Below are 17,437 nucleotides of genomic sequence, written 5' to 3' on the forward strand. Positions count from 1 at the left end.
TTTTAAACTTCAGAATTCTGTTGGTATAAACTGCTGTTTTGCTTTCCTGGTCCCTCTATGTAAATTGGCTAGGATTTTTGATATATTTTTTTTTAAATCAGATGAAATTCTTTCACACCAGTTCTGGATACTTTTCTCCCTGGATAAATTTCCTGGTCCCTCTATGTAAATTGGCTAGGATTTTTGATATTTTTTTTTGTAAATCAGATGAAATTCTTTCACACCAGTTCTGGATACTTTTCTCCCTGGATAAACTTTTAAGAGAAAGAGTTACTGTCCAAATATGGGAAACTCACTCCACCTCATGTCCATGACATTAGAACTTCAGTCCTTGGTAACAAAAAGTAATAATCCAAGTCTTTAGAGTGGTGGCATAGCCACAGGTGGGCCCGGGTGGGCCCAGGCCCACCCAACAGCTGCACAGCTGGTTTGTGGCTGGCAGTGATCCCCAAGCCTTGCCAGCTGAAGACTCCTGGCGATCTGGTGTTTCTTAACTTCCTCTCCCTTCCCTTCTTTTAAATTCTTCAGTGCTGAGCCAGCAGCGAGCAGCAATTCATACCAACTGCTTGTTCTAGCTCTGAGCCTTCCCTCTGATGCAAGTTCCTGTGCATGGGACCAGGAATTTGTGTCAGCACTGAAGGATTTTAAAAGTATGGGGGTGGTGGTGGGGGGGGGGGGGGGGGGGGGGGAGAATTTGTGGGAACGAAATTAAGAGATGTTGGATTGCCTGGGGGGGGGGGGGGGGGGGAGATGCTGGGCAGGAGATGGGAGGCTCAAGCCTGACCTAAAGTCTGGCTACACCCCTGCTTTAGAGTCTTGTGTCTAAAAAAAGGCACTTCTGTTCCATAGAATCACTCATGATCTCTGCCTTTGGAGGGCTATTCTGTTGATGGAAACTGTTCATAGCTATCTTTCTTAATTCCCTGTTATAGTACAGACAATATAGTTTCCTACAACATTTCAAAGTTCCCCATTATTTAAAAAAAAAATGCAGCAGATGTCCGGTGCATAAGACTGATTAATCAGATATTCATTCACATATTGTTAAAAGTGAAAGTAAACTAGATTGAGACCTGGCTCTTGCTTCTGTACCTCTGCAGACAGTCATAGCTAGAAACTGCAGAAACAGCATTCACAGTCCTTAGGAAGGAGGAAGTCATAGCCATTTCATATCAGCACTATTTACCTCCTGGTCACAGAGTGTACATTTACTTGGCTCTGAAGGAAATCAGTCTGTGGATCTCAGCAGCAGACTATTACTTTAATATTATATTTGGAGGGTAGAGGGTTGGGGAAATTAAAATTGCACATAAAAACTTATTGCCCTCAACTGGAAGCCCAAAAATTAACTCAAAGCTGCTGGGCTATAAAAATTGAACTCATTACATGGGAATTGTTTTTCAGGATTCAATATGCAGACAAAATCAACACAAAGGAAAGAAAAGTCATAACAAACCCATACTACAAGAGAATAGACAACTAACAAAAATCACAACTTTGAACATAGCTGACCCCTACCAAAAAATTCAAGTGGGATACATAAACGCCAGATCAGTAGTTAACAAAGCAACAATAATGACAGATTGGATCACGTCAGATAACCTTGACCTACTATTCATTAGTGAAACCTGGATCCACGATCAAATGGACCCCATAATTCTAGATCTGTGCCCCCCAGTTTACAAAATCACTCACTGGACCAGAAACGAAAAAAGAGGCGGAGGCATAGCACTAATCCATAGATCCCACTTCACCGTAGTAACCGTAGCCGAGTCCATAACACCCCAACTTGAAATCGCCTGAGTTAGAATCCACCATACAATCTTGCTTGACCACCTAAACTGTGTCTTGTTTTACAGACCACCAGGTGCCAATCACACTTCATGGATTTCATATCAAATACCTGTGTATCTAACTCTAATCTACTTATAATAGGTGACATAAACCTACACCTAGAAGACCCTAATTCTACCAATGCACGTGATTCAAGGAATTCCTCCAATTATGGGGTCTTAATTAGCCACATATGCAAGCAACCCATGTCAGAGGGCACACACTTGACCTTATCACACACAAATTGTCTTCAGACCTGAACCTAATACTATCAGATACAAAATGGACAGACACACCATGGTCAAACCACCTACAATGGAGAAAAAAAAGGCTCATATCATACACATGAATGCACAACCTACACCACGAGAGGCCAAGTAGACTCTGCAATATTCTGGCAACAGATATACAATAATGAATGGACAGCACAAACGGACTTGATACACTATCTCCTAGATTAAGATAACAGATACAGAAGCGTATTAGATGAAATAGCACCACTACAAACAAGAACCTCATGAAGACACAACTCGATACCATGGTATAACGAAGAACTGAAAAAGCTAAAAACACAAGCTAGGAGGCTTGAACGAGCATGGAAAAAAAAAAGATGTACACACACTTAATGCATGGAAACAAATGCAAAGAAAATACAAATATGCAATAAGACAAACCAAAAGGTCTTACTATAAAACCAAAATAGGGCCAGACTACAAAGACACGAATAAATTATACCAACTCGTGAATAAATTACTAGATACCACATTGGTTACTACAACCAACACGGCCACCCCATCTGCTGACATACTTGCTAAATACTTCAACGAGAAAATTGTAAACCTAAGCAATACGTTACCAAAGAACACCACCGACATCGAAAAATTCATTGACTGTCTGGACCCAATCCTCGGAGAATACCCAGCAGACCGAATCTAGACAAACTTCGCTCTCCTTAACGATGAAATCGTCACCCAAGCAATTAACAGGTTCGCCAAGTCCCACTGTAAACTGGACACATGCCCAAACTACCTAATAAAATCCGCCCCTCTACGCTTTATAGCAGACCTCACATCACACCTAAACTACATGCTGCAACATGGACTCGTTCCTAAGGACAAAGGCAACATACTACTCACCCCAATACCTAAAGATTCAAAGAAAAAAGCAAATTAAATCACCAACTACTGCCCGGTAGCATCTATCCCTCTGGTAGTCAAACTGCTGGAAAGCATGGTAACCAAGCAACTTACCGACTACTTAAACAAATTCTCAATATTACACGAATCACAATCAGGATTTTGCTCAAACCACAGCACCGAAACAGTACTAATCACTCTCCTAACCAAATTCAAACAAGAAATTGCAGTTGGCAAAAGTGTACTTCTACAAATCGACATGTCTAGTGCATTTGACATGGTAAACCATAAAATACTACTAAACATCCTAGAATACTTCGGGATTGGTGGAAGTGTACTTAGTTGGATCAAGGGTTTCCTAACCACAAGAACATACCAAGTGATATCAAACTCGAATATATCATCACCATGGAAAGCAGAATGCGTAGTACCCCAAGGATCACCGCTATCACCGACCCTTTTCAACCTAATGATGACCCCACTAGCCAAATCCCTATCCAACCAAGGCCTTAACCCTTACATCTAAGCAGATGATGTCACGATATACATCCCGTTCAAACACAATCTAACAGAAATCACAAACGAAATCAAACTCAGCCTGCAAATCATGAACTCATAGGCGGATGCATTTCAACTAAAACTCAACGCAGAAAAAACACACTGTCTTATCCTCTCATTACAATACAACACGAACAAACCTACCAATATAAACACCCCAGACTACACCCTTCCTGTCTCAGACAGCCTGAAAATTCTCGGAGTTACAATTGACCGAAACCTCACGCTAGAAAGCCAAGCGAAAACTACAACAAAGAAAATGTTCCACTCAATGTGGAAACTCAAACGAGTAAAACCTTTCTTCCCGAGGGAAGTATTCTGCAGCCTGGTGGTGCTAAGTCACCTAGACTACTGCAATGCAATCTATGCCAGATGCAAAGAACAAATTATTAAGAAACTCCAAACTGCCCAAAACACCGCAGCCAGACTCATATTTGGAAAAACGAGATACGAAAGTGCCAAACCCTTACGAGAAAAACTACATTGTCTCCCAATCAAAGAACAAATTGCATTCAAAATCTGCACCCTGGTTCATAAAATTATTCACGGCGAGGCCCCAGTCTACATGGCAGACCTCATAGACTTACCAACCAGAAACACAAAAAGGTCAGCACGCACATACCTAAATCTCCACTACCCCAGCTGCAAAGGACTAAAATATAAATCAACATATGCATCCAGCTTCTCCTACATAAGCACGCAACTAGGGAATACACTACGTCATGAAAACAATGCACAACCTAACAAACTTCCAGAAATCATTAAAAAACAATTTGTTCAAAAAGGCATACCATAATGATCCAACCTGAACCCTGCAACACAACGAAACTTAACTCTTTCTCCTTGACTACTTAATTTACTCTGTCTCTCATGAACTTTAACGCAATACCACTCTGTATTTCTCATACCGGAATTGGTGATCGCCATTACGGTACTATGTAAGCCACATTGAGCCTGCAAACAGGAGGGAAAATGTGGGATACAAATGCAACAAATAAATAAATATTATCGTGTGGAGAAAATGACAATAGCTCATCATATGTGATGTCCATAATGGAATGCATAAACATAACAGATGCAGAACAAGGCAGTATAAATGGAAATGGACTATTCCTCATAGATTGTGATATAAGTTTGATGCTACATAGATTTTGAAAGTGGGCAGGACATACCAAAAAACAGTATTGGGTCCATGGTTGCAACTAACTAATCCTATATAATAATTTGCACCTCCAACTTTCTACGTCTGGATGCCTGGGTTCGTAACACAATTCCCATTGTTCCGCCCTCGCGTCTAAATGTGATGACGTCAGAGGGCGGATCAGTGAGAGGGAAGGGAAGCCAGCACCAGCCAGCCACAGAACGTTGGAGGTGAGGATAGAATCGCAGGAGAATCGCCCCCCCTCCCTCCCCCCTGTCCTCCGAGTTCCAGACCCCCAATCTCCTCGAAGTTCCAGGCCTCCCTCCCTCCCTCTCCTCTGAGTGCTAGCCCAACCTGCGTTGCCCGCCCTCTTCTTCCAGTCCTCTGCCTGCCCCTCGCCTTCCTGCGTTCCTCCCAGAATTTAAAAGTTCTTACCTTGGGGTCCGGCGGCAGCAGTGAAAGGCGAGCAGGCACAGCGCTTCAGCCTGCCTTCTCTTCTGTCTCAGCTCTGCCTCTGGTCCCGCTTTCATTTCCTGTTTCCGGAAGGGTGGGACCAGAGGCAGAGCTGAGAGAGAAGGGAAGGCAGGCTGAAGCGCGGTGCCTGCTCGCCTTTCACTGCTGCCGCCGGACCCCGAGGTAAGAACTTTTAAATTCTGGGCTGCACGCAGGAAGGCGAAGGGCAGGCGGAGGAATGGGAGAAGAGGGCGGGCAACGCAGGTCGGGCTGCCACGCGAAGGGGAGAGAGAGAGGGAGGGAGGTGCGGGGGTCTGGAACTCGGAGGAGAGGGGGGCATGGAACTCTGAGGGGAGGGGACATGGAACTCGGAGGGGAGGAGAGGGAGGGAGGGGGCATGGAACTCTGAGGGGAGGAGAGGGAGGGTGGGGGCATGGAACTTGGAGGAGAGGAGGGGCCTGGAAATCGGAGGGGGGCCTGGAAATCGGAGGAGAGGGGGGCCTGGAACTCGGAGGAGAGGGAGGGCGGGCGGGGGCCTGGAACTTGGAGGAGAGGGAGGGAGGCCTTGAACTCGGAGTAGACGGGGGGGCCTGGAACTCGGAAGAGAGAGAGGGGGGCCTGGAACTTGGATGAGAGGGGGGGAGGGAGGGGGCCAAACTGGAACTCGGAGGATAACCTTACTAGCGCCCGTTTCATTTGTGTGAGAAACGGGCCTGTTTTACTAGTATATACATATTGGACAGAGTGAAAAAGAGATATTTTAAAATAAGTTTGAAATAATAAAAGACTTTATTATTGTATACTAGTAAAACAGGCCAGTTTCTGACACAAATGAAACGGGCGCTAGCAAGGTTTTCCTCGGAGTGTGTATGTTTGAGAGAGAGTGTGTGTGTCATAGAGAGAATGAGAGACAGAGACAGCGTGTGTGTGTGTGTGCGAGACTGTGTGTGTGTGACAGAGAGATACAGTGTGATAGATAGGGAGTGTGTCAGAGAGAATGTATGTGAGAGACAGTGAGCGAGTGAGTGTGAGCCCCCACCCCCCCCTCTCGCAGGGCCCCCCTCCCCACCACCACCTCTCTGGTCTCAGGACCCCCTCCCAACCTCCCTCTCCCCTGCCCCGCCTCCAGCCATCCATGTCCAGCGACCCTCCTCTCCCCCTGCCCCCCCTGCAGCTACCCATGTCCAGCGACCCTCCCCCCCCGGCGCATCAAACCCCCTCGCCACCTGCAGCTGCCAGTGGTAACACTGTCTGGCCGCTGCTGCTTCCCCTGTTGAGCAGCAGCGGGCGTTACAAAAAGAAAAGAAGCGATAAATGTTTTTAAACCCAGCCCAAATCATTCGCAAATGCCCGAGTCTTACAACGCAGTCTCTGCAGCCACTCCTCCTCTCGCCTGTCACGTCACTGTGCTCCTCCGGGGTCTTACTCCAGGGGAAGTGACATGGAGGCGAGAGGAGGAGCGGCTGCAGAGACTGCGTTATAAGACTCGGGCATTTGCGAATGATTTGGGCTGGGTTTAAAAACATTTATCGCTTCTTTTCTTTTTGTAGCTGCCGCGGCTGCTCAACAGAAGAAGCAGCAGCGGCTGGACAGCGTTACTACTGGCATCTGCGGGTAGTAATGGGGTTTGATGCGCCGGGGTGGGGGGGTGTTGATGTGCTTCGGGGGGGAGGGGTGTTTGATGTGCCGGGGAGGGGGGATTGGGTGATGCGCCGAGGAGGGGGAGGGGTTTGTGTGGTGCCGCGCTTGTAGTTTTTTGATGCACCGCTCCCTGCCACTTGCTCCGAAGTGGCATGGAGCGGCGCACTGACAGCTGATTCCCAGGCAGGGGGAGGAGTAGAGAAACACGCTGTTTTCCTACTCCTCCCCCTGCCTGGGAATCAGCTGTTAGTGACGTCATCCTGGCTACAGAGCCTAGCTCAGCAACTCCAGGAGCCACGGACACAGGCAGTCCCACATTAGAACGTTGGTGGTGAGAATTATTATATAGGATGATTAGGGCTTCTGATTTTAGGTTTTAATCGATATACGTCAATAAAACACCCTTGATGCAAATAAATAAAATAAAATACATGTTTATGGGATAAAACACTACAGGGCTCTTTTACTAAGTTGTGTTAGGCACTAACACACGCCAGGGCAAGCTTAGGCATCCTGCAGTAAGTGGGGCATTAATGGGCATAAACCGCAGGCAAATGAATTTAAAAACATTTTTCCATGTTGGGGCGGAAAGCGGGAATTTCTGCGCTAATCAGCACATTTATATTAGAGTGCGCTAACTCATTAGCACACAATTAGCACATGAGCCCTTACTGCCTACAAAAGGGTGGCGGTAAGTGCTCATGTGCTAATTTTGGTTCATGGCCTTCTGCTAATGGCAACATTAGTGCATGGCCATTAAGTTGAAAAATAGAAAATCGTCCATTTTCTGACTGCGAGAAAAATGGCCTTAGTAACATAGTAGATGACTGCAGAAAAAGACCTGCATGGTCCATTCAGTCTGTCCAACAAGATAAACTCATATGTGCTACTTTTTGTGTATACCTTACCTTGATTTGTATCTGTCATTTTCAGGGCACAGACCATATAAGTCTGCCCAGCACTATCCCTGCCTTCCCACCATCGGCTCTGGCACAGACCATATAAGTCTGCCCAGCACTATCCCCGCCTCCCAACCCCCAGCCCTGCCTCCCACCACCGGCTATGCCACCCAATCTCAGCTAAGCTTCTGAGGATCCATTCCATCGGAACAGGATTCCTTTATGTTTATCCCACACATATTTGAATTCCGTTACCGTTTTCATCTCCACCACCTCCCGCAGGAGGGCATTCCAAGCATCCACCACTCTCTCCATGAAAAAATATTTCCTGACATTTTTCTTGAATCTGCCCCCCTTCAATCTCATTTCATGCCCTCTAGTTCTACCTCCTTCCCATCTCCGGAAAAGATTCGTTTGCGGATTAATACCTTTCAAATATTTGAATGTCTGTATCATATCACCCCTGTTTCTCCTTTCCTCCAGGGTATACATGTTCAGGTCAGCAAGTCTCTCCTCATATGTCTTGTAATGCAAATCCCATACCATTCTCGTAGCTTTTCTTTGCACCGCTTCAATTCTTTTTACATCCTTAGCAAGATACAGCCTCCAGAACTGAACACAATACTCCAGGTGGGGCCTCATCAACGACTTATACAAGGGCATTAAAACCTCTTTTCTTCTGCTGGTCACTCCCCTCTCTATACAGCCTAGCAACCTTCTACTTACGGCCACCGCCTTGTCACACTGTTTCGTTGCCTTTAGATCCCTCTCCCCTTCGGTACCTATCAGACTTTCACCACCTAACACATATGTCTCCCGTGGATTTCTACTCCCTAAGTGCATCACTTTGCATTTCTTTGTATTGAATTTTAATTGCCAAACCTTAGACCATTCTTCTAGCTTCAGCAGATCCTTTTTCATGTTTTCCACTCCCTCCCGAGTGTCCACTCTGTTACAAATCTTTGTATCATCTGCAAAAAGGCAAACTTTACCTTCTAACCCTTCAGCAATGTCACTCACAAATATATTGAACAGAATCGGTCCTAGCACCGATCCCTGAGGCACTCCACTACTCACCTTTCCCTCATCCGAGCGAATTACATTCACCACCACCCGCTGGCGTCTGTCCGTCAACCAGTTCCTAATCCAGTTCACCACTTAGCATGCATGAAAAACCTGCTTAAGGGCGTGCTAAGGCCAACTTTTCCCACAGCTTGGTAAAAGGACCCCTCTCTGGCTTGTGTTGTATTTTCCACTCAGTTTTATGCTTTTTATGCTCTAATGATGCTTAAGTGACATAAACATACATATTTGATTTCACAGGACAAGGTATCAAGCACTACTACCTGTGGCACAAAAATACTAATAAACACTGTTTTGTTGTAGCAGCAAAGAACACCTATTTAGGTGGGAAACAAACACCTATATTTACATGACCTGATATTTAGCAGCACTGTTCTGATGGTGCTGCTGAATTTCCCTATAGACTGCATTGGGGACAGAGCAAAGGCTTCCCTCCCAAGCTTCATGCATTCTTTAGACTTATCCAACTTGTCAAATAGTGCTGGAGTCATTCAAAATCCTTCCTTGTGTAGTTATGCTGAGAGGTTTGCGTTGACATCTGAATATATTCTTGTCACCCCTGTGTAATCTATACACTTCACTACACATACTCTTATCTTTTAGCTAGGACTGAATGGGCCCTGGTAGGGCCGCCGAGAGGGGGGCAGGGAGGGCATAATTCCCCAGGCCCCGGAGTCTGTCTCTCTCCTGCTCCAATTGGGAACTGATCCCAGCACACTGGAGCAGGTGAGAGATGGACAGCAGTGCCAAACAACCCTTGGAGGCTGGGGAGGAGCAGACACACTGACATAGGGGGTGTCTGTTCCTCCCCAGCCTCCAAGGGGGGCCCGGCGCCGGGATCTGGTGGTAGCCTGAGAGTAAGTAAGGGACAGCAGCGGCGGCTGCATTCGAGGTTGTGCTCGGCAGTTGCGTCCCAGGTGTGGGTGTGTCTCTTGGTAGCCCTGGGCCCCGGCCCTTGCAGAAAAATGAAGATGGGCCACTTATAACACCATCTCTTCCAAGATAGTGGGGATGGGTTGGGGGAAGAAACCGCTCAGAGCTCCAGTAAACAAACACTACAAAAGGCAAACATGTTCTAGACCTATATAGAAAACCTTTTATAGTAATAGAAGTAGAAACTGAAATGCAAGATATCAAAGATAAACATTTCCCAAACCTGACATCTTAGAGTTCATAAATATGGAAAATATAACTTTTCTTCTACTCTTGTTGTTCGAGTATTGCTTTGGTCCCAATGTCTCTTTTCTGCTTTTCTGTTTTTTCTCAGCTCTCTTTCCAGGATCGCCTGTCCTTTTGATATTTCTTCTCTCTCTGTGCCCCTTATTTATCCTGTCCATCATCTCCCCTCTGTGATTTATATGTATGGGACTTTAGATTGTTGCTCATGTGTTGGATTATAGCTCATTTTACAAATATCTTTGTTCATTTTCTAGGTAATAATGGAAGCTTTGACAGGATATAAAGCTGTATTAGAAGGCCCAGATCATATTTGCTGGTAAGATCCATATTAAAAGATGCTCTAAGTATGCATATATTTATTGTATTTTATATTTTATTCTTTTTGGGGTCCTGTCATTCATATACAGACTTGGTAAATGACTCTTGCAACACAGTTTGATATTTTAGCAAATAAAAATACAGTGCAATCTGCTTAAGTGCAAGGGTCTGGGACCAAAGAAATGCATGCAGTTAACTGGAGCGTGCACTTAACCGTTGTGACCCAAAGAAGCTTGACATCTGATAAACATATGTACAGTACTGTTTATTATTATATGTACAGTATACAGTCTCCGTTAATGGACGTTAGACTTACTTGAAATAATCAGTTATAGTCCTCTGTACACTATTGGGTCTGAGTTCCATAGACTACGTCTGCCAGACGGTAAAAACTGTCATAGCACTGACATCCAGTGGCCTCCAGATAGGCCTGCACAGTGTTGAGACTCTCCTGCGCTCTTGCAAAAGTGACAGGTGGAGGTTGTTGAATTTCGTCAGCATGCATCCTCGCTGCTCATTTCTTCATCTGTTTCATCATAAGCCGTTGTTGCCTGCGTGTAGGCGCATATCTCGACATCAGTGCTGTCGTCAGCTGTTTGTAGATCGTAATCAACAGCTATGTAGCGATGAAACTCCTCTTCAGTAACACCGGCTCGGATGTCAATAACCTGTTCATCTGACGCGTTTGCAACAGCTGCATCTGTTTCATCCCTCTCCACATCCTTAACAAAGCTTGCCCGCTTGTAGCAGTTCACAATAGTTGCCTGTGTAACATGATTCCAGGCTTCTTTCTGCATATGTAGGGAATCCAACAGTGATAGACTACGAGCCAGTTCAACAGCACGTTTATCCTTGCCAGTCTGGTCATCCATAACGCTCATCAGACGACGTAGCACAAGAGCCTGATAATGTTGTTTGAAATTGGCTATTATGCCCTGATCCATAGGTTGGATCAGAGAGGTAGTGTTTGGTGGCAGGAAGACCACCTTGATGTTAGACAGCCTGACATCATCCTTGTGTGCAGCACAATTATCACAAAGCAACAAAATCTGACGCTTTTGTGTCCGCATTCTAGTGTCTAACTTCTTTAGCCACTGCTTCCAAATTTCCACAGTCATCCATGAATTTGCGTTAGCCTCGTATGACATAGGAAGTCGCTTAACTTTCTTGAAGCAACGGGGCTGTTTGCACTTTCCAGTGACGAGGGGTTCCAACTTCTCACTCCCATCCATATTGCAGCAAAGGAGGATCGTCAGTCGGTCCTTCGATGTTTTACCTCCAGTAGTTTTGGCATGTTTGAATGCAAGTGTTCCATCAGGAATCGCTCGCCAGTAGAGACTGTTTTTGTCAGCATTGAAAATGTCACGAGGTGCAAACTCGTTCAAGATGGTAGGAAGAACTGAAACAACCCAGTTTTCAGCACCAAAGTCATCAGCCTCTTATTTCTCACCATGCTGTTTCTTGAATTTTATGTTGTTCCTCTCCTTCCATCTTTCCAACTATCCAACAGTGGCTTTGAAATCAGTTAGTCCAAGACTTTCAGCTAGCTGGTTAGCTTTCTCCATAAGCAGTGGACCACTGACAGGAAACTGTCTGCTCCTGACTTGAGAAAACCACCGAAAAAGAGCATCTTCTACCTCCTCAGCTTTTCCCGCCTGTTTTCGTTTCCGTTGTGAATTTGTATTGTTTTGCCTGTCTTCCAGAAGCTGGTCTTTCTGCTTCAAGACACGTGAAATTTGACTGGGATTGACACCATATTCTTTAGCAATAGATGCTTGACTTTGTTTGTTTTCTAATTTTTTAAGAACTTCTATTCGTTCAGCCAGTGTTAAAGTCTTACAGTTCCACCGCAACAACGATGACGACCCCAGTGTACACTCTAACAACATTCTTTCACTTATTCTGCCTGTGGTAGTTAAAGGGGCTGTAAATTTGAAATCTCGTTGTTTGTCATACGCCAATTGGCTTCCATATTCCGTGCGCGCGCTTCTGCAGAGTCTTTCCTGCAGAGGAGCGGTCTTAAACCATGCATATAAGCGAATCTTGCACTTATCAGTGGTGCGCTAAACCGAAGTTTGTTCCCATAGAAATTGATGGCGCCAAAAACGGGATCGGCATGCAGTTAAACAGAGCATGTTTTATCCGACATGCACTTAAATGGAGTGCACTGTAATGCCTTATGTTTAAATATGACTCACAGGCCCTGTGTATGTTATGAAACATGAATAAGGGGGCAATTCTATAATGCCAAGATGTAGAAAGTACCTTCATATAATAAAAATGTGAAGCACTTTGGTTGTAACACAGAAAGGTGATATAGCAAATCCCTTTGATCCTGAGGAACAGGGTTCAATTCCCACTGCAGCTCCTTGTGACTTTGGGCAAGTCACTTAATCCACCATTGACCCAGGTACAAATGAGTACCTGTATATACTACGTAAACCGCTTTGAATACAAAAAAACCCACAGAAAGGCAGTATATCAAGTCCCATTCCCTTTTCTGTGTACTTGTGAGCATACACACCCAGTTCTAGAACTGCCTTTCACACCTCTACCAGGGTTTTTTTGGGGGGGATTGCCTTGGGTTTGGAATTGTATAGTGTTCCTTATTCTCCTTTCCTGATATGTAATGCTAATTTCCTTTTTTCACTAGCCTCTAGAGAAAGCCTCTGAGCATACTTCCATGAGATTTCAATTTAAACCAAGGGCAAGCAAATTCATGCTAACATTTCACTTACCACATTGCCTTCTTTTGATACATTCAAAATCATTGTGTGGCTCAACTCAATAGGAATAAATGAGGGGGGAAAAAAGCAAATGGAAGGCTTTCATTCCAGGAGAAAGAAAAGTTTAAATTAAAAGGACTGGATAATGCTAGAAAAGAAATGAAGGAAGGCTTACATGTATGCAGAAATAAGTTGAAAACTGCACATTTGCAGTGAAACACAATGGTGTATTTCGCCTTTCACCCATTCCCAGACCTAGTCTGGGGGAGATGGTTGAAACAGCTATAGTAAAGTGCTTCTTAGTAGGGGAGCAGATGTGTGAGTGTGAGTGGGTTGGTGTCTGCTGGGTAAGCAGAGTATGGGTAGTGACTGATGGTGTATGTGAGGTTCATGGGTGAACCAATGGTATAATGTGCATGAATATTTCCATGAGCCAGTTAATGCCACTAAATATCACCATAGACCGATGAAGTAAAAGCCATCTATTTTGTGGGCGGTCTGGGGTAGAGTTGGCACTTGTGTGGTTAAGTGCTGATATTCAACACTTATCTGTCTAAGTTAAGTGGCCATGTCGGACGGCATAAAACAGTCCTATCTCTATGCGATGTCGCATAGACAGTTAAATGCTGAATATCGCACTTAAAGGTGTAAGAGATTGCTGGATATTCAGTGTCAGTGCCCGAACATGGCCTGGTATTGAAAATCCAGGAATAACGCCATTGCAGACTAAAAAAAAATCTCTCACCGCCGCTGGCTGAATATCTGCCCCTAAACTTATAGCCTGTCAAATTTCCATGGTTTGAGACGAGTTAAAATCAAATATTTACAATATAGTAACAACAATACAAAAGCTTAAAACCATACATATATAGGAGTAACCAGTAATTCACCACCTAGTGGTAGGACAGAGACGTGCAAGTTGAAATTATGTTATGTACCCTGGAATAATAATAAAAACCATACCTCCTTACTTAGGTATTTAGAACTTTGGGGCCCTTTTAGAAAGGTGTATAGGCGCCTATGCGCGTCCAACACGTGTCAGATTGGCACTACCACCCGGCTACCTCATGCCCCAGGTGGTAATTCCATTTTTGGTGCACTCCCAAAACACACGGTAGAAAATATTTTGTATGTTCTACCACGGGGTTCTTACCCGGTGGTAATTGGCAGTTGGCATGCACTGCATGCTTACCACCCGGTTAGCGCGTGAGCCCTTACCGCTAAGTGGCGTTAAGGTCTCAGGCTGAAAATAGGTACACGCTGGTTTTCATTTTGCCGCATGTCCATTTTCTGGCACATTAAAAAAATCCCCATTTTCCCAGGCGAGCTCAGGAAATGGACCAGCGCATATCCAAAACACGTACCTACACCAGGGCAGGCCAGTTTTGGGCACACTTTAGTAAAAGAGCCCCTCTAATTCCTGCTGATAGAAATAACAATTTATTTACATGAAGAATACATACTATTTACAACAATAAAGTGTAAGCAAATGAATTAGGCCAGAAATAGCTAGAATATAAAAGTAATGTATAAACTTTAGAACATCACAGAATAAAAGTAAAATATCAGTTCTTTAAATAGCACTAATCACATATTGAAATAAACACACACTTCTTAAGATATAGAAGGACCCTTTTAATAAAGCTTTGCATATACTAATGAAATTAGCGTGTGTTAAATTCAAAGAACCCATAACGTATGTAATGGGCTTCTTAGCACTTAGCACAAGCTGATGTCCATTAGTGCATGCTAAGCTTGAGTTAAGCTTTAGTAAAAGGGCGCCAGAATAATTACCACCTGTCTTTTATCCCAAAGTGATTGCAGAGCTTGTCTTGTGACCCAGGTTGAAGAGCCCTCAGGAACAGCAGTGACTGCAGGCAGTCAGTGCTCAACAGTGTTCCAGTGCTGAACAGTCAGTGAGATAATGTAGAAAGGATAGCTGATGAGATGAGAACAGTCGATGCGAATATATGGGTGAGCTGAGAAAAGTCCAGATGAGCTGAGTTGATGCCTTTTAATATCATTTTTATCAGCACTGTCTCAGATGATATTATAAGATCATGATAGGTGATTGGTGTCCTTTGTTGTGACTAAAATGACCATAGGAATAGCTTCTGACATTATTTGTGGAAGATTTTCCCTGAATTTAGGTTCCAGTCAGTCTGGGGTCAACATGACCACATTGCCCTTTGTCCCTTGTATCAGCAAAATCGTTTCATAGGTATTTTCCTTCCAAAGTGCAAGAATTGGTGAACATCAAAGCAGTATTAATGCCTATTGGAGCATTAGCACTGCACATTTGTATTTGCTAGAACAGATCTGCATTTAGTCAAGCTCTGCAGTCACCAGTAATTGTGGCAGTGGCCTTTACCCTTACATATAAACAGACAAATAAGTAAAGATAAATAGCAGAAATTATCATGAGCCTAACAGGACTATGTTTTTCTAAATAGATGAGTCTTTAATAATTTATGGAAAGCTTGAACATTGCACATACAGCACAATTTGGATGGCAATGCAAAAGCAGAGCATAGCAAGAGAAGGCTTCTTCTTGAGTTAAGGAGAACCCTCTGTCTGACTATTTATTTATTGAGATTTATTAACCGCCTTTATGAAGAAATTCACCCAAGATGGTGTACAGCAGGTATAGTTTAACATAAAACTTACAATTTTGTTAACAGCATAACAATAGTAAAAATGACCAAATATAAACATAAATACAATAAATGAGGTTGAAAACAGCAAATTAAAATCTAATAGGACTACCATGAAACAGTATCAAACATTTAACAGCACTGAAATTCAAATAACAGAGATAAAATACGATGTCAGCATAATACTAATGAAACAGCTAATAAGCATATATTAGAACATTCAAATATCATAGATATGCCATGAGCTCAATGCATAGGCAGACTGATAAAATACATGTAATGGGTGAGCGTATGTACTCATTGAACAGATGTTGGGATTTAAACAATAACATGGTGAGTTTATACAGTTTACGCTGTTCCACAGCTAGCCAATCTAGCCATATCAATACAGGGGTAATTTGGTCTAATCTGGCAAAGCCAAGTACCAGTTGAGCAGCTGCATTTAACACCAGCTGCAGAGACCGAGGAATAGATACAAGCAGGTCATGCAAGACATTTCCAAAATCAGCACAAGGCATAATAAGTGCTTGGATGACTGCACAAAAGGTTATAAGTACATAAGTACATAAGTAATGCCATACTGGGAAAAGACCAACAGGCTCATTTTCAAAGCACTTAGCCTCCCAAAGTTCCATAGAAACCTATGGAACTTAGCCTCCCAAAGTGCTTTGAAAATATGCCTACAAGGGTCCATCGAGCCCAGCATCCTGTCCACGACAGCGGCCAATCCAGGCCAAGGGCACCTGGCAAGCTTCCCAAACATACAAACATTCTATACATGTTATTCCTGGAATTGTGGATTTTTCCCAAGTCCATTTAGTAGCAGTTTATGGACTTGTCCTTTAGGAAACCGTCCAACCCCTTTTTAAACTCTGCTAAGCTAACCGCCTTCACCACTTTCTCCGGCAACGAATTCCAGAGTTTAATTATACGTTGGGTGAAGAAAACTTTTCTCCAATTTGTTTTAAATTTACTACACTGTAGTTTCATCGCATGCCCCCTAGTCCTAGTATTTTTGGAAAGCGTGAACAGACGCTTCACATCCACCTGTTCCACTCCACTCATTATTTTATATACCTCTATCATGTCTCCCCTCAGCCGTCTCTTCTCCAAGCTGAATAGCCCTAGCCTTCTTAATCTTTCTTCATAGGGAAGTCGTCCCATCCCCGCTATCATTTTAGTCGCCCTTCTCCACCTTTTCCAATTCTACTATATCTTTCTTGAGATGCGGCGACCAGAATTGAACACAATACTCAAGGTGCGATCGCACCATGGAGCGATACAATGGCATTATAATATCCTCACACCTGTTTTCCATACCTTTCCTAATAATACCCAACATTCTATTCGCTTTCCTAGCCGCAGCAGCAACTGAGCAGAAGGTTTCAGCGTAGTATCGACGACGACACCCAGATCCCTTTCTTGGTCCGTAACTCCTAACGTGGAACCTTGCATGATGTAGCTATAATTTGGATTCTTTTTTCCCACATGCATCACCTTGCACTTGCTCACATTAAACGTCATCTGCCATTTAGCCGCCCAGTCTCCCAGTCTCGTAAGGTCCTCTTGTAATTTTTCACAATCCTGTCGCAATTTAACAACTTTGAATAACTTTATGTCATCAACAAATTTAATTACCTCGCTAGTTACTCCCATCTCTAAATCATTTATAAATATATTAAAAAGCAGCGGTCCTAGCACAGACCCCTGAGGAACCCCACTAACTACCCTTCTCCATTGTGAATACTGCCCATTTAACCCCACTCTCTGTTTCCTATCCTTCAACCAGTTTTTAATCCACAATAGGACATTTCCT

General features: G+C 43.8%; 1 protein-coding gene across 1 annotated transcript in view; it reads left to right on the plus strand.

Annotated features, from left to right (window-relative positions):
- IRAK3 (interleukin 1 receptor associated kinase 3) overlaps positions 1 to 17,437 on the plus strand; it is a 138,200-nt gene that overhangs the window by 104,353 nt on the left and 16,410 nt on the right. The window contains exon 8 of the mRNA XM_030215616.1: positions 10,178 to 10,239. Within this exon, the coding sequence (XP_030071476.1) occupies positions 10,178 to 10,239 (62 nt within the window). The remainder of the gene's footprint in view (positions 1 to 10,177; positions 10,240 to 17,437) is intronic.

This window comes from Microcaecilia unicolor, chromosome 10, assembly GCF_901765095.1.
Source record: "Microcaecilia unicolor chromosome 10, aMicUni1.1, whole genome shotgun sequence".
NCBI classification, from domain to species: domain Eukaryota; kingdom Metazoa; phylum Chordata; class Amphibia; order Gymnophiona; family Siphonopidae; genus Microcaecilia; species Microcaecilia unicolor.